Source organism: Neoarius graeffei, chromosome 10 (genome assembly GCF_027579695.1).
Source record: "Neoarius graeffei isolate fNeoGra1 chromosome 10, fNeoGra1.pri, whole genome shotgun sequence".
In the NCBI taxonomy this organism is placed as follows: Eukaryota; Metazoa; Chordata; class Actinopteri; order Siluriformes; family Ariidae; genus Neoarius; species Neoarius graeffei.
Window position 1 is genome coordinate 69,104,230 of NC_083578.1, and position 24,067 is coordinate 69,128,296.

At 42.1% G+C, this 24,067-nt stretch overlaps 1 protein-coding gene across 3 annotated transcripts in view; it reads right to left on the reverse strand.

Annotated features, from left to right (window-relative positions):
- The window catches only part of impdh2 (IMP (inosine 5'-monophosphate) dehydrogenase 2), a 56,343-nt gene that overhangs the window by 19,124 nt on the left and 13,152 nt on the right, over positions 1–24,067 (reverse strand). For all 3 annotated transcript variants that reach the window (XM_060932176.1, XM_060932177.1, XM_060932175.1), the window contains exons 2-9: positions 23,647–23,695; positions 21,121–21,222; positions 20,860–20,934; positions 19,335–19,541; positions 19,117–19,204; positions 14,316–14,515; positions 14,147–14,237; positions 1,654–1,749 (exon numbers count right to left, since the gene is read on the reverse strand). In XM_060932176.1, the coding sequence (XP_060788159.1) occupies positions 1,654–1,749; positions 14,147–14,237; positions 14,316–14,515; positions 19,117–19,204; positions 19,335–19,541; positions 20,860–20,934; positions 21,121–21,222; positions 23,647–23,695 (908 nt within the window). The remainder of the gene's footprint in view (positions 1–1,653; positions 1,750–14,146; positions 14,238–14,315; positions 14,516–19,116; positions 19,205–19,334; positions 19,542–20,859; positions 20,935–21,120; positions 21,223–23,646; positions 23,696–24,067) is intronic.

Here is a 24,067-nt window from a genome sequence, read left to right on the forward strand (position 1 = left end):
TTTCAGTTGGCCAGAGGTTTGAGACAGGGATGAAGGTTCACGTTCCAGCAGGACAATGACCCTAAACATACTGCTAAAGCTATACTGGAATGGTTTAAAGGGAAACATTTAAATATCTTGGAATGGCCTAGTCAAAGCCCAGACCTCAATCCAATTGAGAATCTGTGGCATAAATTGAAACTTGCTGAACACCAACACAATCCATCTAACTTGAAGGACTTGCAACCGTTTTGCCTTGAGGAATGGGCAAAAATCCCAATGACTAGATGTGCGAAGCTAATAGAGACACACCAAGAGATTTGCAGCTGTAATTGCAGCAAAAGGTGGCTCGACAAAGTATTGACTTTGGAGGGTGAATGCCTACGCACACTCCAAATTTCTGTTTTTCTTCTTAATTGTTGTCTAACAATTAAAAAAAAAAAAAAAAAAACAATTTTCACCTTTAAAGTGGTAGGCATGTGTAAACCAAATGGCGCTAACCCTCCAAAATCCATTTTAATTCCAGCTTGTAATCCAACAAAACAGGACAAACACCAAGGGGGATGAATACTTTTGCAAGACATTGTCGGTAGAGAGAAATTAATGGTGGGGAAGCAAAGGGTGATACAAGGAATAACAGGAAAAAGGGAGGAGAGAAAAAAAAATACAAAAACAGGAACAAATGACTGTGCCCTATAAAGTGAGGACGGACCTACATGTTCCCATTCTTCTCAACAAACCACCATTTCTTCTGCTCGCAGCAGTTCAGGGGAATTTTTTGCAGAGTGAGAAGCAGCACTTCTGCTTTAGGAGAGACGCAGGCTTTGCTACCAGGCTACTTTTTTTTTTTTTTATTCACAGTAAATTTATTCAAATGTACTTCTTACTGACTTTTGGATTTCATTTGGTATGTAGGCTTTATTCATGTTAAACGTGCTTCACTGTTGTAACACAGCTTGATGCTGTAACTATAGCACAAGTTTCACAATCCTGCCTGCCACACGTCAGCCGAAGGCGATTTTTTAAAAATGTATTCATTTATTAATTCATTCTTATTTATTTGGGGGGGGTTTCAGCCCAATATGCGACATGATCAGATACTTGTTGGATTTTCCCTTAGTCTGTATGAAAGCACTTAATTCGCTTGCCATACGCTGTTACACTAGTCACCACTTTTTAGCTTTGCATGGGTTTCTGGGAAGCCAAAACATGGGCCTGGGCGCCACACGTCAGCTTTGACTTGCCCAGTTGACTAGCTAACGGATTTATGTACAGACTCCACGCACACCCTCTTATACTTACAGGCGTAATGGATCAGCGCCCCTCCCCAGTGACAACTACATTAAGTCTGATTAAATTCAGATTTATGGCACCTTCACACATGGTACCAAAATGATATTCTGATGCACAAAGGATTGTCATGCATCAGATTTCACCCCAAAGGGACTTCAGATGGAGTGTTTATTGGATGTGGGTCAGTCTGAGCACTGTGGTGTGAATGCAGCCGCTTGCTTACCGACTTGAAACTTTCACTTCCAGATCACTCGTTTAAAATGTAAGGGCTAATCACAGACAGGACTGGTTTGGAGACGGTTAATCAGTTGAGGATGGAAGATTTTAGGGCTTGGGACTGGCTGAAAGGAAAACAGTGATGTGTATGACTGCCGGACTCACCTTCCTGTGTGATGCAGATGGAGCCACTGCCCATGCCCACTCTCAGAGCGTCCACACCCGCGTCTATCAGATTCTTTGTCTGAGCTGCTGTTACCACTGAGAGAGAGAGAGAGAGAGAGAGAGAGAGAGAGAGAGAGAGAGAGAGAGAGAGAGGTGTTCAGAGGAAAATTCCATTTTCTGTTTAGCAACATGTCCAGGTTTTATTCAGACAACTCTTATTTTCATCCTACTGTAATTGAAAAATGACATGCATCAACCCTGGCACAGTTGTGACCTCTAGTGGTTACTCTATGCTACTACAGTGACCTCAGCTTGGGCTAAAAGCCTTGGTCTGTAGTTTTGGATTCTCAATTATTTACGCACCTTTCAGTAGCTCATGGGCCCAGTTTTGTCACAAGAATTAAACATATTCATCAGAATTAGGGCTGTCAAACGATTAAAAAAATTAATCACGATTAATCTCAGAATTTCATATAGTTAATCGCGATTAATCGCTTTTTTTTTAAATCTATGTAAATGATTAAGGCTTTTAAAGTGAAATGTTACAATTAAAATGATGAACACATTTTATGCTAAGAGTACTTGTTAAAAACTGCTGGGACAAGAGAAAATGGTAAGGGAGTTTATTCACTCATACTAGGCAGTACTGAACATACAAAACACAAAATTGGATTTTGTGATGGATTAGGGAGCTGTAGTCTCAAATATAAAACATGCAGTCACATACTACTGTGTCTCAGTTCAGACATGTATGACAAAATAGAATAAAAATGAAATAAAACTTCAATTGTGCTGGAGTTGTATTCAGTCACAGCCTATAGATAGTTTTCACATGACGTCACAGAGTCGGGGATTCCCTGGTGGCGGCCATCTTGGAGGGCTAGCTTACCGTACGGGTCACTGAGCACACATTGTAGCGCGCGAGTTACATTCATTTATATATTATTTACATTTATTTAAAGCTAGCAATGGTGCAAACTTGTTGTATTCACGGCTGTCGTAATAGGTCAGATGATGAAGTCAAGCGGAGCTTTTATGGAATTCCCACTGTACGGGAGCACGAAGGCGAGCAAACAAACTCAGCATACAAAGGAGAAATCTATGGCTTGCGAGAATCAACCGCAAGGATTATCAGCCTTCCAAACACAGCAAAGTCTGCTCCGATCATTTTATAAGTGGTAAGTTGTTTAAATAAACAATCAATTGTGTTTAAGTTTGTTTTTGGAAACCAAAACATCATGTGAACAATCTCTGGAGAATGCCTAACTGGAACCGCTGAGTGTACGTTTACATTGTAATATACACTTAATATCGCTCGTTTGTCACGTTTCTATTTGAAACTTGTCACTTCACTCACGCAAGGGTCATTTTTGAAAAACATTTTAGGTCTATTCTGTAGTCCTGAGCGGTGTGCAGGACTGCGCAAATGTGCGCAGCTTCCTGATTTAAACTGTTTTTTTTCTCATCCTTATACTTCCTGTTTCATGGACTGTAACGGATTTGCTTATTTAGTAATTTTAATACAGAATTTACTTTGAAATTATAATCAGACACTCCAACGCCCCCCCTAAAAAAAAAAAAAAATCGTATCTGCGTGATTCAGGCAGCATCCGCCAAAAGGTGCGCTGTGAATATATAAAGTTGTATACATCAGACAGCCTTTAAAGTTTGATGAAGTCAGTTTCAGGCTTTGGCAGCCCTGCACAGTCACTTGAAAATGCATCTTTGTCCACTTCGTAGGGGTCAATTCCCCCAATCAAGGCCAGTTTGGCTGCATACCGTGAGATGTGTATCTATATACTTCTGTTTGCTTGATTTTGCTGACATTGATCTTTATTTTAGAAAACTGACTCTATAACTTCATAAATTCGTCCGAGATAATGTAGCCAGTAGTGGCGATGGTCCGTTTTGTTTGCCCTCCATAGATGGCGGCTGGGGGGCGTTCCCCGGAATGCCGTGACGTCAGTGAAAACTATCTATAGGACTTCACAGTGCTGTGCAAACAAAAATAAATTGCAGTTGGACTTCAATAAAGACATTTAGTGTCGTATCTCAGTGCTACAGCATACTGACATCTCGCTTTACAAAAATATTTTAGAACTGCAAAGTGCGGGGGGGCGGCGGCACGGTGGTGTAGTGGTTAGCGCTGTCGCCTCACAGCAAGAAGGTCCTGGGTTCGAGCCCCGGGGCCGACGAGGGCCTTTCTGTGTGGAGTTTGCATGTTCTCCCCGTGTCCGCGTGGGTTTCCTCCGGGTGCTCCGGTTTCCCCCACAGTCCAAAGACATGCAGGTTAGGTTAACTGGTGACTCTAAATTGACCATAGGTGTGAATGTGAGTGTGAATGGTTGTCTGTGTCTATGTGTCAGCCCTGTGATGACCTGGCGACTTGTCCAGGGTGTACCCCGCCTTTCGCCCGTAGTCAGCTGGGATAGGCTCCAGCTTGCCTGCGACCCTGTAGAAGGATAAAGCGGCTAGAGATAATGAGATGAGATGAAGTGCGGGGGGGGCGCTCGACCCTGAAGAGAATGGCAGCATAGTTGGAAGCTCCTGTTAACTTCGCACATAAAACTACCCCAAATAGTTTTCACCCCGCTATCTTCCTTGCTCTGACTATGTCAAACCCCCAGCCAGTAAAAGAGTGTGAAATTTTCGGAAAAGCACGTAAAGCAGGTAAAAAATCTTCGAAGAAACCACCGGAGGAAACTCTCAGCAACCAAGACAACATGGCGATAGCAGAGGTGCTAACCGAGCTCAAGGCCCTTCGGTCTGAATTTGGATCTAAACTCGATGCAATAGATGGACGTTTGAACGAAATGGCCAACTCTATTTTATCGGTAGAGAACAATCTTTCAGATATCAGTCGAGATGTTACCGCCAACGAAAAACGTATTGACGAGGCCGAGACTCGTATATCTGGCACAGAAGACAAGCTAAATCGCCTGGAAGCATCACTAGCAGCTGCTACCGAAAGAATTGCACAACTTGAATCAAAGACGGAAGATTTGGAAAATCGTGGGAGACGTAAGAACATCAGGCTCTTTGGTCTTGGAGGGAGCGCAGAGGGCTCACGTCGGCTCTTGGACTTCGTGCAAGATATGCTACCTGTATGGCTTGGATTGGACTCAAGTCAGCCACTCGTACTGGAAAGAGCGCATCGCACTCTGGGCGAAGTACGGCCGAACCAGCACAGAGCTGTTATTATCCGCTTTCTTAAATTCCAAGACAAAGAGCTGGCACTCCGTTCAGCAAAGAATCGCGAAATCACACACGACGGATCCAAGCTGTACTTCACCCAGGACGTGTCTGTTGAAACCATGAAGCAGAGACGCAAGTTTGATGGAGTGAAACAGCGATTCCTGGACATGGGAACTTTCCGCGGCTTCCATCCTCATCCGTGCAAGCTGAGAGTACTCCACGAAGGAAAAATCCGCCACCTTTCCTCACCACAGGAGGCTGAAGATTTCTACCGTAGCACCGTGGCTGGGGGTTCCCAGGTTGGTGCAAACGACAACGAGGGGTGAGCTTTATTTTTCTTATGCGATCCCACTAAGCCAAGCAAGGACTGTAAACTACATGGGACTCTATATATATGCACAACGATAAAGTTAACCCAAATGTTATTATTTCAGATCATCTTGCTGTGTTGACCAAGGTTTTTATTTCTCTTCTCCCCTTTTTTTTTTTTTTTTTTCTTCCTTGTATAACTCAATTTACTCTACCACTTGGTCTGAAATGTTCATTCTATGGCTTATGGGATCCCCTATATTTCTTTGGGGTGGGGAAAAAAAAAAAGTTCTGACATCTTTGCGTGTGTTGTTTACAGGCATTTAATGTAGGCTACACTCTGTTAGACAGTATCAGGGTTGTTTTTGTAATTGGATTGCCTTGTCAATTGGGGACTTGGCTTTTGGGCTGGGGAGGAGGGTTAGGGGATGCTGAGAGAGATTTTTACTTTGTCTGTATTTTGGTTTACTTACTCTGTTGTTTATATTTTATGTATGTTCTGTTTTTTCTTTCTTGTCTCATAAGTGCAATATGTGACGCAACACTACTCACTTAACACATGGTAAACTCACTTAATGTGATAACTTTCAATGTCAGAGGCCTAGGTCACCCAATTAAACGCAAGAGAGTTCTTACGTTCTTGAAAAGCCAAAAAGCAGATGTAGCTTATCTGCAAGAGACGCATATGTCAAAAGAAGAGCATAAAAAACTGAAGAGAGATTGGGTTGGACAGGTTTACTTTTCAAGCTATACAAGCAGTAAAAGGGGAACAGCTATACTTATCCATAAAAACTTGCCATTTATAATGACAGAAGAGCACCACGATCAGGAAGGCAGATATGTCCTGGTCTGTGGACTGCTATATGGCCGAGAAATTATCCTGCATAACATTTATGCACCAAATGATGACTGCCCTAAATTCATGTCAGATATGATTACTTTATTCTCTCAACACCATAAAGATCTAGGAATAGTTGCTGGTGATTTTAACTGTAACATGGATGGCAATCTTGATAAATCATCACACTTAATATCCAATCCAAATGCATCCAAAGCCCTACAGCTGGCATGCAACGATGCAGGTCTGATTGATGTCTGGAGGGAATTTAACCCTACCACCAAAGATTATTCCTTTTACTCCACCAGACATAAAACATATTCGAGATTAGATTACTTTCTTCTACCTCAAGACCTTCTGTCATCTGTCATGTCCTGTACTATTGGCCCAATTCTTCTATCTGATCATTCTCCAGTATATCTTAAGCTCGCCCTAGGGCACCAGAGAGAACGGACTAAATACTGGAGATTTAACGCCTCACTTCTCTCAAACACTGAAGCTTGTTTAAAAATAAAGCAATGGATAGGTCAATATTGGCAGGAAAATTCATTCTCTCCTGTTACATCTGCTGTAATTTGGGACGCGGCTAAAGCAGTCATTAGGGGACATCTAATTTCATATACAAGCGCTATAAAAAAGGCTGCCAATGAACGTGCTTCTCAACTTCAAAAAGAACTTACTACCCTAGAACAATCCCACAAACAATCACCCACAGAGGAAAACTTGAGGAACCTCAAAGCTGTTAGAGCTAATCTCAATATCATCCAAACAGAGAAAGTTAAAAAACTTCTGTTCTTCACAAGACAACGTTATTATGAATATGGAAATAAGCCCAGCAGACTTTTAGCTTATCAGCTCAAAAAAGAACAAACTGACCGTACCATAAAACATATACGTCAGGCAAATGGCCAATTAAGATATGATTTGCAAAGTATACAGTCCTCATTCCTGAACTTTTATAAAGAATTATATACATCAGAAAACCCAGTAGAGTCAGACATTCAGTCTTTTCTAGAGAAACTATCACTACCTTCTTTGTCAGATGAAGATAACGCACACTTATGTCGCCCTGTTACATCAGAAGAGGTGTTGGATACCATTAAGTCTCTACCATTAGGAAAATCCCCAGGACTGGATGGATATCCTGCTGAATTTTACAAGAAATTTTGGCCTGATATAGAGCCCCTTTTTATGCCTATGGTACAGGACTTTTTTAAGAAAGGGCGGCTCCCAGATTCTGTGAAAACGGCTGTAATATCACTGATACACAAGAAAGACAAAGACAGTGCTGAATGCTCCTCATACCGTCCAATCTCTTTACTCACAGTTGATTTCAAAATTATATCTAAACTCATCACACGGAGACTGGAGAACCTGTTGCCTACGTTAATCAATCCCGATCAGTCAGGTTTTGTCAAAGCACGATATGCTTCAGATAACATTAGGAGACTGTTAGATGTCATTGACTACTCAGCCCTGTCTGGACACCAGTCACTGCTAATCTCACTGGACGCCGAGAAGGCATTTGACAGGGTAGAGTTTCCATATTTATTTGCTGTCTTGAAAAAATTTAATTTTGACGAATCATTTCTTGGGTGGATCAGGAGTCTTTATAGGGACCCTCAAGCACAGGTACGTGTCAATGGCACTTTGTCTGACAGATTTGGCCTATTTAGGGGCTGTCGTCAAGGGTGTCCTTTGTCCCCTCTCTTATTCAATTTGGCTATTGAACCTCTTGCAGAAGCTATAAGATCAAGTACAGATATTTTTGGCATTGATATTGGCAAAAAAAACAATAAAATTTCTTTATATGCAGATGATGTGATCTTGTATTTGTCCACCCCAGAAAAATCAATCCCAGCAGCTCTAGACCTAATTAAGAAATTTGGAAGAATATCAGGCTACAAAATTAATTTAACAAAATCCAATGCTTGCCTACTTAACACAGACATTTCATCAGAATTAAAAAGAATATCTCCTTTTACCTGGACACAAGGTGGATTTAAATACCTGGGAATTAATGTTTGTCAAAACCTAAAAGACTTATTTCAGGTAAACTATACTCCTTTACTTAGCAAAATCAAAGAGGAATTGGAATACTGGAATCTGCTTCCCATTTCTTTTATTGGACGAATCAATGTGATTAAAATGAATGTACTGCCACGATTTAATTATCTTTTCCAGTCCTTACCTTGTTATTTAAACAAACCATTCTTTCAGTCAATTAACAAAATAATTAGTTCTTTTATATGGAAGAATTCCACCCCAAGAATCTCCTTGAAAACTTTAACTAAATCTAAAGAAAAGGGCGGGCTGGGCCTCCCAGATTTTCAATTGTACTACTGGGCGGCACAGACTAAGGACATAATTAGCTGGATACAGAATCGAACCACTGCTCATTGGACAGACATTGAAGGAGAACTTTGTTTTCCCAGCTCAATCATTACTCTGCCATTCATCAATAACATAAAAGCAATAAAATCAGTATCAAGAACATATGTAATAAGAAACACTCTTCAGGCTTGGAAAGATGTGAAGAGATTTTGTGGCTTACTTACCACCATTTCTGTCTTAGCCCCTATATCCTCTAATCCAGACCTGCCACCCTCGATCGGGAAATCATTATTTACTAAATGGAAAGATCATGGAATACACAAGTTCCAAAATGTACTTGAGAAGGGTACCCTAAAATCCTTTGCAGACCTCAGATCTGAATTTGAAATTTCAAACAAAGACTTTTACAAATACCTACAGCTTCGTCATTATATAGCCACATTGGAAAATACAGGGCAAATGTCCCTTACTTTATCTGACATCGAAGAAATTATGGTCAATTCCACAACGCTGAAGGGAAAGATCTCTGTGATCTATTGGGCACTATTGGACTATAATAGCTCCTCATTGATGTCACTTAGAACTGTATGGCAGAGAGATTTGGAACAAGATCTTGATGACGAGCTCTGGACCAAAATATGTTGTAATGTTTTTGTTTCTTTATCCTGTAACAAGGTAATTGAGCAGAATTATAAATTTATGCACAGAATGTATTTAACACCAGTCCGTCTCAGCAAGATGTTTCCCACTGTCTCCCCGGAATGTCATCGTTGTAAAACATGCATTGGTTCACTTATTCATGTGTTCTGGAATTGTAGTAAATTAAAACAATTTTGGAATGAGGTACACAATTTAACAACCAAAGTCATGCAAATTGAATTCAAACTATCACCTTTACTGTATCTATTTGGTACAGATCCAGACGGTGCACTAGACTCTATCTCCAATAAAAGAATTGGCATAATAGCTTATGTAGCGAAAAAATGCATATTGCTTAACTGGAATCAAGCTACACCACCTACAATTAACCTCTTCAAATCAATAATGAATGACACAATGCAACTGGAACAACACACTTACCATTTGAAAGGTAAAGGGGATCTCTTTGTACAAACATTGGCGCCCTTGATCATCATTTGACCTAATTTGAGTGACATCTCACTTTGGCCTTATATATGACTTACGTCCATGTGTGCCATTTCTGTGTACCTTATTTTCTTCTCTAAGATAATAGTAATAATAATAACAATAATGCACTTTTTTTTTTCTTGCTATTGTATTTATTATTTATTTGTATTATTTCTGTTTTTTTTTTTTTTCCCCCCTTGTCAATGTCTTCACACATTCTATATTGCTTAATAGCTATATTAATGTAGTTGCTCTCTCTTAGCTTAACTGTTTGTTCTGAGTGTGTTGTATGTGTATATTAAAGAAAAAAAAACTCAATAAATAAACAATTGAAAAAAAAAAAAAAAAAAAGAACTGCAAAGTGCATACCAAAACCAACTCAATCACACTCTTCTTTTGAAATGAAACTTCCCGTTTAACAGACCTTTCTCCATCACTGACTCTTATTGCAGCAGCGCGCGACAAGCCTCAACATGAACTTCGGGTGACTCGTAGGGCCAAATTAGAATTTGCGTTAACGGCACCATTTTTTTTTTTTTTTTAAATCGCGATAAATTGAGATCACGTTAACTTCGACAGCCCTAATCAGAATATTTATTTACTGGTGCCAGGTGCATTTTCTTTCTGAATTTTTTAACCTATAGAACCCAGATAAGTTTAAGCATTATGCAGACTATTAAAAGGAGCACAATGTAGGATTTAGGGGCTCTCTCCATTAGCAGAAATGCAATATGGTATTCATAAGTGTTTATTAGTGTATAACTACATGCAACTACAAATCACTTTTCATAAGCATGAAACGAGCCCTTTATATCTATACAGCATAGCTCCACTTCCACAGAACTGCCATGTCGAACTGTTATAGTGACCCAGAACGGACAAACCTCTAGAACATGCATTTTTTTATTTTTTTTAAAATGTATTTAAAGTGGCAGCATGAATCTGGAAGGAAGCACCAGAAGGAAGATGAAGAAACGAAACCCAAGAAGGAGAAATCAGTGTTTTCTTGTGCTGGCTAACATTTGAAAACCCAAGTCCCCCCCCAGAGGATCATCCTTAATTAGCATGAGAAACTAGATAGAACTCACCGCCAACGGCGTCGATGGGGATGCCTCCGCCTGCTAGACTACACGCCTTATTAAGTTGTGATTTGGGGATGGACATTTGACCTCACAGTAATCTTGACCTGGTGAAATTACTTGTATCAGCCTTGGAGATATTGACTACGTTCAGACTGCACCCTGAAACGACCCATATCCAATTTTTTTGCCCATATGCGACCTGTATCCGATTTGTTATTGACAATCTGAACGACACAGATCCGATTTTTTCACATGCGACCCAGGCCGCTTGGATATGTGGTCCTAAATCCGATGCATATCCGTTATTTTCACATGCGACTGCAGTCTGACCGGACAGGTCGCATTCATGCGACCTACACGTCATCAACAAGAGACAAACGTCACTATTCTGCGTTGGCTAATCCCGCCTCTTTGGTGGAAAACAACAACATTTGTACAGTTTTCAGAATTTAAATAGACTTTTATAGAATTGATCAAGCTAATGGTGGATTTGGTAGGGACCTGGATGTTGATCTGTTAGCCTGATTAAATAAAACAGTTTCTATAACTGATTTATAACTTAAACCATCCTGTACCACATCGCCAGGTCTCGCCTCATCTCCATAGCAAACTGCACTGGTGTTTCTGCACCTTGAGCCAGCGCTGAGAGAAGCTGCAGAATTCAGCTGGCTATAAACAATCTAAATAAATATTTATAAAAATGTAGAAAAAGTTTATTAATATGACGAAATAAATATGTGCAAATTATTAAGCCTGAATTAAGAGTTTGGTAATACAGCGGCCGTATCCCAAATGACTGCCTACTGAAGCTCGAGTGCACTATATAGAGTTTAAAAATCCATTACTTCCTAGTAACATGTAGTGCACTTATATAGAAATTAGAGAGACATTTAGGAGTCAACCCTCGTTACCAGGCTACACGTTTTCATTTCAGTTCAGAAACAAAAACACACACGAGACCTCACACTTTAACACTAACCAGATAATTAAACAAACAAACAAACAAACAAAAAATCATTAAACATGAAGAGTGCGCTTTTTTTTTGTTTACGTATTGCGTAGATGTGCTTATTACGTGTCAATTTGCGCATGCGGGACACTTTTGGGTCGTTTTCCGTTCATATTGGAGATCGCATACAATTCTCATATAATTGGTAATGTGAACGGCCTAACAAAAAAATCGGATTTCACAACAAATCGGATATGGGTCATTTCAGGTTGCAGTCTGAACGTAGTGATTGTGTTCACAAGGTTCTCGGACAGACATTTGACCTCACAGTGACCTTGACCTTAGACCCTTTGATCTCAAAATCTAATCAGTTTATCTTTGTCCCCAAACGCACAAATGGTGAATGTTTGGTGAAATTCCTTTCATTAGCCTTTAAGATATCACGTTCACAAGGTTTTGGGATGGACGCATGGACAACCCGAAAACATAATGCCTCCTGCACCTTACGGTGGTGGAGGCATAAAAAAAATAAAATAAAATAAAATAAAGCAAGGGAGCATGAACAAGTTTTGGAAGTACGCTAGAGGTTGCAATCAACTGAATCCTACATCGTGGACCTTTAACAGCACTTTTAATAGTTTAACTGCAGTTAGTGTCAAGTGAATCTTTTTAAATTGTTAACCATTGCATCATAAAAAATGCCTTCCTATAGTTACATATTAAATGTGAGCGCGTGACTAGAATAACTTGAGTTTTTTAAATGCCATGTCAACAGTTTCATGGCGAGCATTTTTGAAAAACGCACTACAATTTCTTCATACATAATTAAAACCGATAAAGTTACATAAATAACTAAATGAGATGCTTCAGATACACATGAAATTCTAAAACTTGTGGTGGCACCTTGTTAAACATCATGCAGAGTAGTTTGAGAATAAAATCGTTCTTTTGTGGTGTTTTGACCGGGACAACAAAGTAAAATATGCTTGACTGTCAAAGATATCCTGCAGAAATGGCATGATGGTGGTTCTTCACCCTTTAATAAAAAAACATGGATGAGCCTTGAAGGACCAATATGATGCCTGGTAAACACCACTAGGTCATATCCGATTTGAAATAGAGAATAAAAGTGTATTTATAGCTGATTGGGATTAGTCTGGCTAACGCGACTTCAAAGCTCTCCGAGCTATTGGTCTGGCCAAGATATTAAGCCCAACTGTTTCCCAGAGCCCGTGGTTGACCCGCCTCCCTGAAATGCCTCAGTTTGCTACCGGTCGAAGCCAGAAAAGGCTGTGACGAAGCTTAACCCTTTGGTGACTGACCCCTTGAAAATGGTTCCTCCAGGAACGATGACGTTTCAGTTGTCAAGACAACGGAAAAACTAAAATACAAAAACAAAGATGCGTCACAATGCTCTTGTGCACAAAACAAAATGCTCTTGTATTTTAGTTTTTCCGTTGTCTTGACAACTGAAACGTCATGGTTCCTGGAGGAACCATTTTCAAGGGGTCAGTCACCAAAGGGTTAAACCAATCACATCACTCTTTCCTCTGACGTATGTGACGTGACGGGGCTAACTGGTAGATTAAACTCTTACCGAAGCCGGTCGGGAGCAAGGCGAAAACGTCCTTCCTTTCAATAAATGCCTCCAGGGCTGCTCTTTGCTCCGTTTTCAATGAGAACTTCCCGTTGAATGCTTTCAATACAGCATCTATGCGTAATAGATGCAGAAGCGTGAATGAAGCGCTTCCGGCATAGATTCTGTAAACAATCTATGGCTTCCGGTCGCAGTTCTACTACGTCAGTGCCTTGAACAGGCCTCTACCCAGGGCCGTTGGAGATGCTCAAAGTTGATTGGCTCCCGATTTTTCGGGAGCTTGGAAGAGCTGTAGATAGCTTGCCTGGCCAGACTAAGCTCGCAACAGGCCCTCGTGTTGCATCACACTTAGGATGGGCGGGCCCAGGCTAGATTGGGATCACCATAATCATGCTATAAAAATACTACTACTACTAAAAAAAAAAAAGCTCATCCGAGTTTGAGAGCAATGCCTTTAGAAAACCACACTGTCCGCAAACTTCCTACAATTGCACAAGTGACTCGTTAACGGCCCCGTTTTTTTTATGCCTCCGCCACCTTAAGGTGCAGGAGGCATTATGTTTTCGGGTTGTCCGTCTGTCCGCGCGTGCGTCCGTCCTGAAACCTTGCGAACACGATATCTCAAAGACTAATGAAAGGAATTTCACCAAACTTTCACCATTTGTGCACTTTGGGACCAAGATGAAATGATTAGATTTTGAGATCAAGAGGTCTAAGGTCAAGGTCACTGTGAGGTCAAATGTCTGTCCGAAAACCTTGTGAACGCCATATCTCCAAGGCAAATCAAAGGAATTTCATCAAACTTTCACCGTTTGTGCATTTGGGGACAAACATTAACCGATGAGATTTTGAGGTTAAAAGGTCACAGGTCAAGATTACTGTGAGGTCAAATGTCCATCCCCAAATCACAACTTAATAAGACGTGTAGTCTACCAGGCGGGGGCAGCCCTCTCGAGTTCTATCTAGTTTACATTTGACTGTTGGAAACACTGGTTTGAAGCAGGAATGAAGCGCACCATCCGTGAAGCAGGTCAGTGTGTACGCGCGCGCATGACACCTACCATTGCCTCCTATAACCTGCAGGTTAGGGTATTTCTCCTTGATGTACTTGATCATGTTGATCTGGAAAATAGAGTTTCCTTGGGAAGAGTCCTGTTAGATAAAATAAGCATTAGGGGGACACTTTAAAAAATATATATATTGACATAAAAAGTACACAAAGACACTCGCCAGTATGATCACGTCCACACCAGCTTGCACGAGGAGGTCGAGTCGATATTTGTCATCATTGTGTGTTCCTATGGCAGCACCACAGAGCAGCTGCTTGCGAGAGTCTTTGGAGGCCAGAGGGAAATCTCGGTTCTTCTTCAGGTCTGTGCGCGCGATGATGGCCACCAAACAGCCCTCCTCATTCACGATGGGCAGTTTACCTGAAGGAACATTAAAGGAACAGTCCATCGTACTTCCATAATGAAATATGTTCTTCTCTGAATTGAGACGAGCTGATCCGTACCTCTCCGAGCTTTGTGCGACCTCCCAGTCAGTCAGACGCAGTCAGACGCGCTGTCACTCCTGTTAGCAATGTAGCTAGGCTCAGTATGGCCAATGGTATTTTTTGGGGCTGTAGTTAGATGCGACCAAACTCTTCCGCGTTTTTCCTGTTTACATAGGTTTATATGACCAGTGACATGAAACAAGTTCAGTTACACAAATTGAAACGTAGCGATTTTCTATGCTATGGAAAGTCTGCACTATAATGACAGGCGTACTAACACCTTCTGCGCGCTTCGGCAGCGCATTGATACCTTCACTCATAGTGCAGACTTACCATAGCGCAGAAAATCGCTACGTTTCAATTTGTGTAACTGAACTTTGTTTCATATCACTGGTCATATAAACCTATGTAAACAGGAAAAACGCGGAAGAGTTTGGTCGCATCTAACTACAGCCCCAAAAAATACCGTTGGCCATACTGAGCCTAGCTACATTGCTAACAGGAGTGACAGCGCGTCTGACTGCGTCTGACTGACTGGGAGGTGGCGCAAAGCTCGGACAGGTACGGAGCAGCTCGTCTCAATTCAGAGAAGAGCATATTTCATTATGGAAGTACGGTGGACTGTTCCTTTAAGTCTTGTGAACTGCTCAGCAGACTTAAAAAATAAAAATAAAAAAAATTTAAATAACCCCACCCCACCCCCAACAACTTGACACTACAGGCCTAAATGCCTGCCATATTTTCCCGACTACAAAGGAGTGAACCTTGTACTGCTGTATTCCTGTTCGTCAAGTGTTTGTACACTACACAAGCTTCTCCAGCAGCTGATAAAGATCCTGCACTGTCCACTACCATTAACTTATAATACACTACTTACCAAGCTACATGACCATTAGCTGATAAACTCACAGCTGTGGTCGAACAAACTGGCATAACTGGAGAAATTTTTAACAGTTTTTTTCCCCAAACTTTCAGGGACTTGAAATAAAATAAAAAAAAATACATTTTAGTTGAAGGGCGGCACGGTGGTGTAGTGGTTAGCGCTGTCGCCTCACAGCAAGAAGGTCCTGGGTTCGAGCCCCGGGGCCGGCGAGGGCCTTTCTGTGCGGAGTTTGCATGTTCTCCCCGTGTCCGCGTGGGTTTCCTCCGGGTGCTCCGGTTTCCCCCACAGTCCAAAGACATGCAGGTTAGGTTAACTGGTGACTCTAAATTGACCGTAGGTGTGAGTGTGAATGGTTGTCTGTGTCTATGTGTCAGCCCTGTGATGACCTGGCGACTTGTCCAGGGTGTACCCCGCCTTTCGCCCGTAGTCAGCTGGGATAGGCTCCAGCTTGCCTGCGACCCTGTAGAAGGATAAAGCGGCTACAGATAATGAGATGAGACATTTTAGTTGAACTAAGGACAGATTTAAAGAGTTGTAGAGAATACATACTGCATATTGTGCAAAATCCTTGCACAAGAAACAGGTGAAACGTGGTTTTAAATTAACTAAATTTCGTATGGGATGTACTTGTTCCCAGGTTACAAGTCCGAAATGTAATTCACACTTTTTTTTAATTACTTTATTAACTCGCCTGCTATGGAGTAAGCAAGGCGAGGTATTGTTATCGGTGGGGTTTCTTTGTTTGTTTTTGTGTTAATGATATTACCGGAAAACGGCTGGACCAATCTTCATGAAACTTTCAGGATAGATGGGCACTGGTCTCAAATAGAACCTCCAACATTTTGGGGGTCATCTGGTCAAGGTTTTTGTGGCTACCGCTTCATATAGAGGCGGTAGCCACCATTGCCCCTTTTCCACCAAAGCAGTTCCAGGGCTGGTTCGGGGCCAGTGCTTAGTTTGGAACCGGGTTTTCTGTTTCCACTGACAAAGAACTGGCTCTGGGGCCAGAAAAACCAGTTCCAGGCTAGCACCAATGCTGCGTTCATGTGCTATGGGAAGATGATATTTTCCAGTTGGGAAGTGGTATTTACCAGTGTGTTGTGTTCACATGCTTTTGTTGTTGTTGACAAAGGACGCGGACTGCTAGTTAGCAAAAGTTAGTTAGCTATCGTTAGCAATAGCGTCTGCTCTGGATAGGTAAAAACAAACCATAACATTTTTAAAGGAAACGGATTTCTAACGTATTATATTACACTTGTTAATGACGCAACATTGCATAGACACCAAAAACTACCCACTAGTACTAGTTAAAAAAAAAAAACACCTTTAGTAGCGTACAATGCTTACCATTCAAGTGTCTTGTACCGCTCGCCGCCATGTTGAAAAGGTTACAGTTCATCTTGACAACTCGTGGATCAAAATTTTCTACAAGTTGCCCAGTGGAAAATACCACAAGAGGGGGCGTTCACGTGTGCTTTCCATGTCGGCGTTTGGTATTTACCATAATTCCCATAGCACATGAACGCACCACAACTCTCTGCTGGGCCAGAGGAAAGAACTGCTTACGTCAATGTGTGTGTGGTGGTGGTGGTGGGGGGGATTGAATTGTTAAGACCAACAACAATAGCAAGACCGCGAAAGGTCACCTTTTTTTTTTTTCCAAGATTTTTTTTTGGGCTTTTTCCACCTTTACTGGATAGGACAGTGTAGAGACAGGAAATGAGCGGGAGAGAGAGATGGGGAGGGATCGGGAAATGACCTCGGGTCGGAATCGAACCCGGGTCCCTGGATTTATGGTATGGCGCCTTATCCAATTGAGCCACGACGCCCCCAGGTAGCCATTTTTAAGCGACGAGAAGCAGCAGCTGTACAAACGCGAAGTCATCCATTATTGTTGCTGCTGCTTCTTCTCCGTGTTGTTGTTGCTTCAAAGTTCGCGCCAAGGTTTATGCAAACGCTGTGACATAACTGACGTATACAGCGACGTAACTGACGTGGCTCCCCTTAGCACCCCGAGCTATGGAAACGCAAACTGGTTCTCAGCTGGCTCGCAAGTTGAACGAGTTGTGAACCAGCACCAGCTCCGAACCAGCCCTGGAACTGATTTGGTGGAAAAGGGGTGTGTCATTGTGCTGGAAGAATGTAACAATCAGGCATGACTGTGTGTTCTGATTGGCTGAGATCAGTAAGCAGTACTGTGTTCTGATTGGCTGAGAGCAGCAGAGAATCAGAAGCATGTTTATTGGCCAAGTATGTTCACACACAAGGTCAAGATCGTTTTTTCGCGATATCTTCCTTCATATTCAACATAAATGCTACCGGGCGAGGTTTGTTTTGCCTGGCAACACTTGTTTTAATTTAGATTGATATTTTTACTGAATTGTCAGCGGTTTGTCAATTTATCTTGCAACAAGTCCATAAAATTAAATAGATTTTTAGTAATCTTTAAGTAAATAAGGCTTTCACACTGAATATCTCTAAATAATGACGTCTCCATGAGGATGTACTGACGGTTCATAAAAAGGATTTCAAGTTTTCTCGGAGGTAATGGAACCCGATTAGGACAAAAACTAAACTTGATTAGACCATTTACAGAACATGATACAAAAACGTCAATTAAAATGATTCAGAACATTAAGAACGAATAAAGTGAACCAAAAAAGTAACCTGTGCATTAATTTTCTTCTCAAAGCAGACAGCATTCAATCAATGTAAACGGGAAAAAGCCATGGCCTAATGGGTAGAGAAGCAGCTTTGGGATCAAAAGGTTATCGGTTTGATTCCCTGGACCAGCAGAAATGCTTGAAGTGCCCTTAAAGGAACAGTCCACCGTACTTCCATAATGAAATATGCTCTTACCTGAATTGAGACGAGCTGCTCTGTACCTATCCGAGCTTTGCGCGACCTCCCAGTCAGTCAGACGCGCTGTCACTCCTGTTAGCAATGTAGCTAGGCTCAGCATGGCCAATGGTATTTTTTGGGGCTGTAGTTAGATGCGACCAAACTCTTCCACGTTTTTCCTGTTTACATAGGTTTATATGACCAGTGACATGAAACAAGTTCAGTTACACAAATTGAAACGTGGCGATTTTCTATGCTATGGAAAGTCCGCACTATAATGACAGGCGTACTAACACCTTCTGCGCGCTTCGGCAGCGCATTGATACGGAGCTCAGATATCAATGCGCTGCCGAAGCGCGCAGAAGGTGTTAGTACGCCTGTCATTATAGTGCGGACTTTCCATAGCATAGAAAATCGCTACATTTCAATTTTTTTTTTAACTGAACTTTTTTCATGTAACTGGTCATATAAACCTCTGTAAACAGGAAAAACGCGGAAGAGTTTGGTCACATCTAACTACAGCCCCAAAAAATACCGTTGGCCATACTGAGCCTAGCTACATTGCTAACAGGAGTGACAGCGCATCTGACTGCGTCTGACTGACTGGGAGGTCGCGCAAAGCTCGGACAGGTACGGAGCAGCTCGTCTCAATTCAGAGAAGAGCATATTTCATTATGGAAATACGGTGGACTGTTCCTTTAAGCAAAGCACCTAACCCCCAACCGCCCCTCAGGCTGCTCTGCATACATTGTACGTTACTCTGGATAAGAGCATCCGCTAAATACCTGCAATGTAATCTGAATGATTTTTACCTTTTTTACTCCTCTGAAGGATCTCGTTAGCTTCCTTCAGAGTTACACCAGCAGGAGCCACTACAAGATCCTCCAGCTTCGTCATCACCTACAGATATTAATAATGGAAATCTGTGTGAACCCTCACACAATAACTACTCAATGCAAGAAAGTTTCACACAATCTTATCTTTTCATAAAACACCGATCCTCTTGCTCTTCCTCTTAAGCTCCTCCTACCTCACTGAGCAGAAGGTCATGCTCCTCCTCTTTCAGGAAGTCGATGTCTCGAGATGAGATGATGCCTACGAGGCGACCGCCCATCTGTCCACTATCTGTGATGGGAATGCCGCAGAAGCCGTGACGTGCTTTTGCCTGAAAGACGTCTCTCACTCGCTCGTTGGGGCTCATCACCACAGGATCTGTAATGAAGCCCTGCTCGTATCTCTGAGAGACGCGGGCAGGGCAGACGGGGAGAATGTGGAATGGAGAAAAGCGTGCACGATGAAAAATCACTGAAGCACAGTATTACATCTGAGGATAAAGGTAAAAGATTAAAACTACTAAGAGGGTAAACGTGGACTTTCAGAAGACTTCCAGATCAGGCTGAAGATCATTCCTTCTGTTTATAGTATGGTCATCAGGGCAACCATTTCTCAAAATTCACACTGGTTTTGCACTTGTATTTCCCATCCAGCTCGCTTCATCAGTGTGCCTGAATATTAAATGCTTGCTTCTTTATATTAAAAAAAAAAAACCACCCCTGAAATGCAGACTGGTTCCATTTGGCTGGAAAATGCTCGTTTAATGCTTTTAAACGCCTTAAGGCCTCTGCATGCTCTTGCGACAAGGCTTTCGCAGATAGCTTTTCGCAGACAGTTGTAATTTATCGTTGAGCGGGGAGTAATAGGCGTGCACGATGTTATTCACCGCTACAATGCAAGGGGGCGCGAAGTTGCGAAATCGCTAGGAGTAGTTGGTGGGTGTGGTTAGTGGAGTGTTTATCCTCCGGTTACTTATAATGACTAGAACTGGAGTCGTATAGATGTACGTAGTTCCTCACTTCCTCGATCAACCGCTCTTCGTGCTGCTCCATCTTCGCTCGTGTTTTTAAAAATGCCGGTCGTAAAAACAAAACAAACCGGGAAAGTAGGGAAGCGGAAGTGCGTGTACAGCGGATGTAGAGTGGACCAATCAGAGCCCTCTTGTCTGCGACGCTGTCTGCGAGGCTTCTGCGGTGGTCACAATTTTTGGGAGGTGCGCGCAGAGCGTCTGCGAAGGTGGGGGGGCTACGCAGACACTGTCTGCGACGCCATCTGCGAGGACTGGGTTGTCAGCATAAATTGGCCTTTACAAGTAGATGCCGCACTCATTTTTCTTCATCATATCACTTCCTGTTACTGAAAAAACTTCAAGGGGAAGTTCTTTAACTTGCCCACCAGTAATTTATTGCATCCTACTGCTCCACCCATCACTAGATTAAAAACTGAGCCTTTCTGCTAAGCTTATGCTATTTATTAGGATAAGTAAATATAAAGTAAATATTTTGGGCAATGGTGGCCTGTTTCACAAGCTGCTTAAAACGATGACAGTTTTCGATCTGTTTTCCTTCTTAAAATAAGAGAGTCATCGTTTGTCTCGGATTAGCCTCAACTGCATGTTACATTACACGATCCTCTCACCCATCCCTCCTCTCAGAGACGAGACGCATGAAGCACAAACACACCACTATGAGGAAGCAGGTAACAGGAGAGGAGACATTCACCTTGACCTTTCTCACTTCGTTGGCCTGGAATTCTGGTGTGCAGTTGTGGTGGATGAAGCCGATCCCACCGGTGAGCTAAAGACCAGGGAACAAACATGTCACAGTGACGCACACCATCTGCTTAATGACACAGAAAGGTAATTCAACCAGCACTGCAGCCTTTTCTCAAGTGAACCTCGAATATAACGGATGTCTTTAGGATACCCTTCTTTAACATAACATACTTCACAACATGAACAGAATCGCGTCCGTTTCACTTACCGCCATAGCGATGGCCATCCCTGACTCCGTGACTGTATCCATGGGAGAGGACACCAGCGGCGTCTTCAGAGTGATCTGTTTGGTCAGGGCTGATGTCAAGTCCTATAATGAAAATAATCGAATCATCTTATTCCACAGAGACGCGCTGTTCTAATGCATTGTATGCATGTACATCGGTGGGATTTTCTCACAACCGTATCTGTGAGTGAAATGAATGTGTATCAATGCAACAATGGCAAAACAATCACTGTCTTGCTTGTTAAAAAGCAGTGCATGTATTTTAATAACATGAATGTGTTGATATATTTTCAAGGTGGTGCATGAAGCAGCATTAAAGGAGAACTGAAGGCAAATTTTATATCAGCAAAATTCTCTCATTTTATTAAATATAGGAATGCGTTTTTGATCGCTATTTTGTCACTGCTATAGCAAGTTATGAGTGTTTGAAATATGCTCTGTAATATATCAGTCCATATGTCAAAGCAATGGGCATAAACGAGATTCGTTGAGACCTGTGCGAGACATCGTAGGACGGAAGTAAAACGTACAGCGGAAATCAAAGTGACCGACATCTGCCAACGTTGTCAAAAGACGCGCGCGCCCTCTTTCGAATGCTGACGTAATCAAGCCGGAAGTTGTTTGCTTTGATAGCAATCAGGAAAGTTTGAAAAAAGTCAGCAGTAATCGTCATTTAAACTTGTTTTTGTGCAATATTTCACTTGGAAAACTGGCAGCACTGACACCTGGCTGACACTTCACGTTTCAAAGTCTCACACAAGTCTGGTGAAGATCACGCAGATAAGCGACGCCTGCCGTGGACCAAACGAACTAAATTCAACACGGCTAAAAACCGAACAGGCCGATAAGCATCATATTTAATTGCAATCAGTTGCCGATAGGGCGGCACGGTGGTGTAGTGGTTAGCGCTGTCGCCTCACAGCAAGAAGGTCCTGGGTTCGAGCCCCGGGGCCGGCGAGGGCCTTTCTGTGCGGAGTTTGCATGTTCTCCCCGTGGGTTTCCTCCGGGTGCTCCGGTTTCCCCCACAGTCCAAAGACATGCAGGTTAGGTTAACTGGTGACTCTAAATTGAGCGTAGGTGTGAATGTGAGTGTGAATGGTTGTCTGTGTCTATGTGTCAGCCCTGTGATGACCTGGCGACTTGTCCAGGGTGTACCCCGCCTTTCGCCCGTACTCAGCTGGGATAGGCTCCAGCTTGCCTGCGACCCTGTAGAACAGGATAAAGCAGCTACAGATAATGAGATGCCGATATGAGCCGGGATATAAGGTTACTAAAACCGAAAATAGGGATGTCCCGATCAGGTTTTTTTGCCCTCCGATCCGATACCGATCATTTGATTTTGAGTATCTGCCGATACCGAGTCCCGATCCGATACTTCTTATAATCCATAAAAAATAAAGACGAGGAAAGAAACGGATCCAGGATGTTCCTCATTTTTTATTTAACACCTTATTTTAACATCCAACAACTCCGTTAGCAAACAGAGCACTTACGTGAGGCAGTTTGAACAATAAATAACAAATTTAAAAAAATAACCTTAAAATACCTGGCAGGAATGTAAACAAATAAAAAAAAAATAAAGTGCCACAGTGCCAGTAATTTGCTTTTAAGAACGCATCTCACAGTGGTGTACAGTAATTTCAATTAAGGAAATGAACGTTTTTCTTGATGAAAACAAGCATTTCTACCCTTTCAGGTTTGAGCCCGTTTCTTTTGTCATCCAACGAAAAAAAAAAAAAAAAAGATCTCATTCTTTGCTTTCCGCTTCGAACTGCTTCCGTGTTCAACTTTGCCGGCAACAGGCAGCCAATAACCAATAGCGTCTCCGCTACAAAGTGATGTCATGCCGCACGCGTTGATGTTGCTGTGTTGAGACAAGAGGTCTGGTCTCACTCTGTGCCAACGCATAGCTATTGATGTGTTAAAAATGAGAATATATTACATAGATATATATCCGATCTCTGATCGGGAGGCAATGCCCGATTCCGATCGAGTCTGAAACCATGTGATCGGGCCCGATTTCCGATCACGTGATCGGATCGGGACATCCCTAACCGAAAACGTAATTGAATAAACATGTTAAGAAATAAAGCAAGTTTAAAAATGACTTCAGTTCTCCTTTAAAGGATTGGACACAAAACTACTGGTCTGTCGGTTTTAACTGCGGCACTGATAGACAGCAATACTGTCTTTATCGTGCATCACTGAGCCTTATTATCTTTATGTCCCATGTACTATCACTAACGCATTACATTACTGGCATTCAACAGACGCTCTTCTCCAGAGCAGCCTCGGGAGCATGTTCAGGTTAGGTGCCTTGCTCAAGGGCACTTCAGCCATTCCTGCTGGTCCAGGGAATCGAACCAGCAACCTTTTGGTCTCAAAGCTGCTTCAAACCATTAGGCCAGGGCTTCCCCTTAATCTTACACTCTTATAATGCTTACTACCTTACGCCCTAACACATACTCCTTCAGCTCTGAGCTGAACCATCACATGCGTTTTACTTACCACTTGGTCAGCTGTGAAGTCAATGTAGCCTGGAAGAATCAGGAAGTCACTATGGAACAGAAAGAAGCGTAGAAGACGGTGTGAGTCAAGCAAACCAGACTACACATCAGCTCAACAAAATTCTTCATTTGGACAACAAACCCAAACAACCTTCTCCAATCCACTCAAACTACTCTCCTCTAACTTACAATAATATACGCTACAACTGTCCGATATAATTTTTGCAATCATTTATTTATTCACCACAACGCTGTCGAACTATTGAATCTGATCGGTCAGAAGGTGTTGATTATTTTCTATAACAGCAGCTCTGACAGTCGTGCTAGATTTCATAGGAACAACGAATTCATCTTGTACAGTGGACTCTCCACACAAGACTAATATTAAATGGATTTTAAAAATTTATTCACAAAGAAAATGC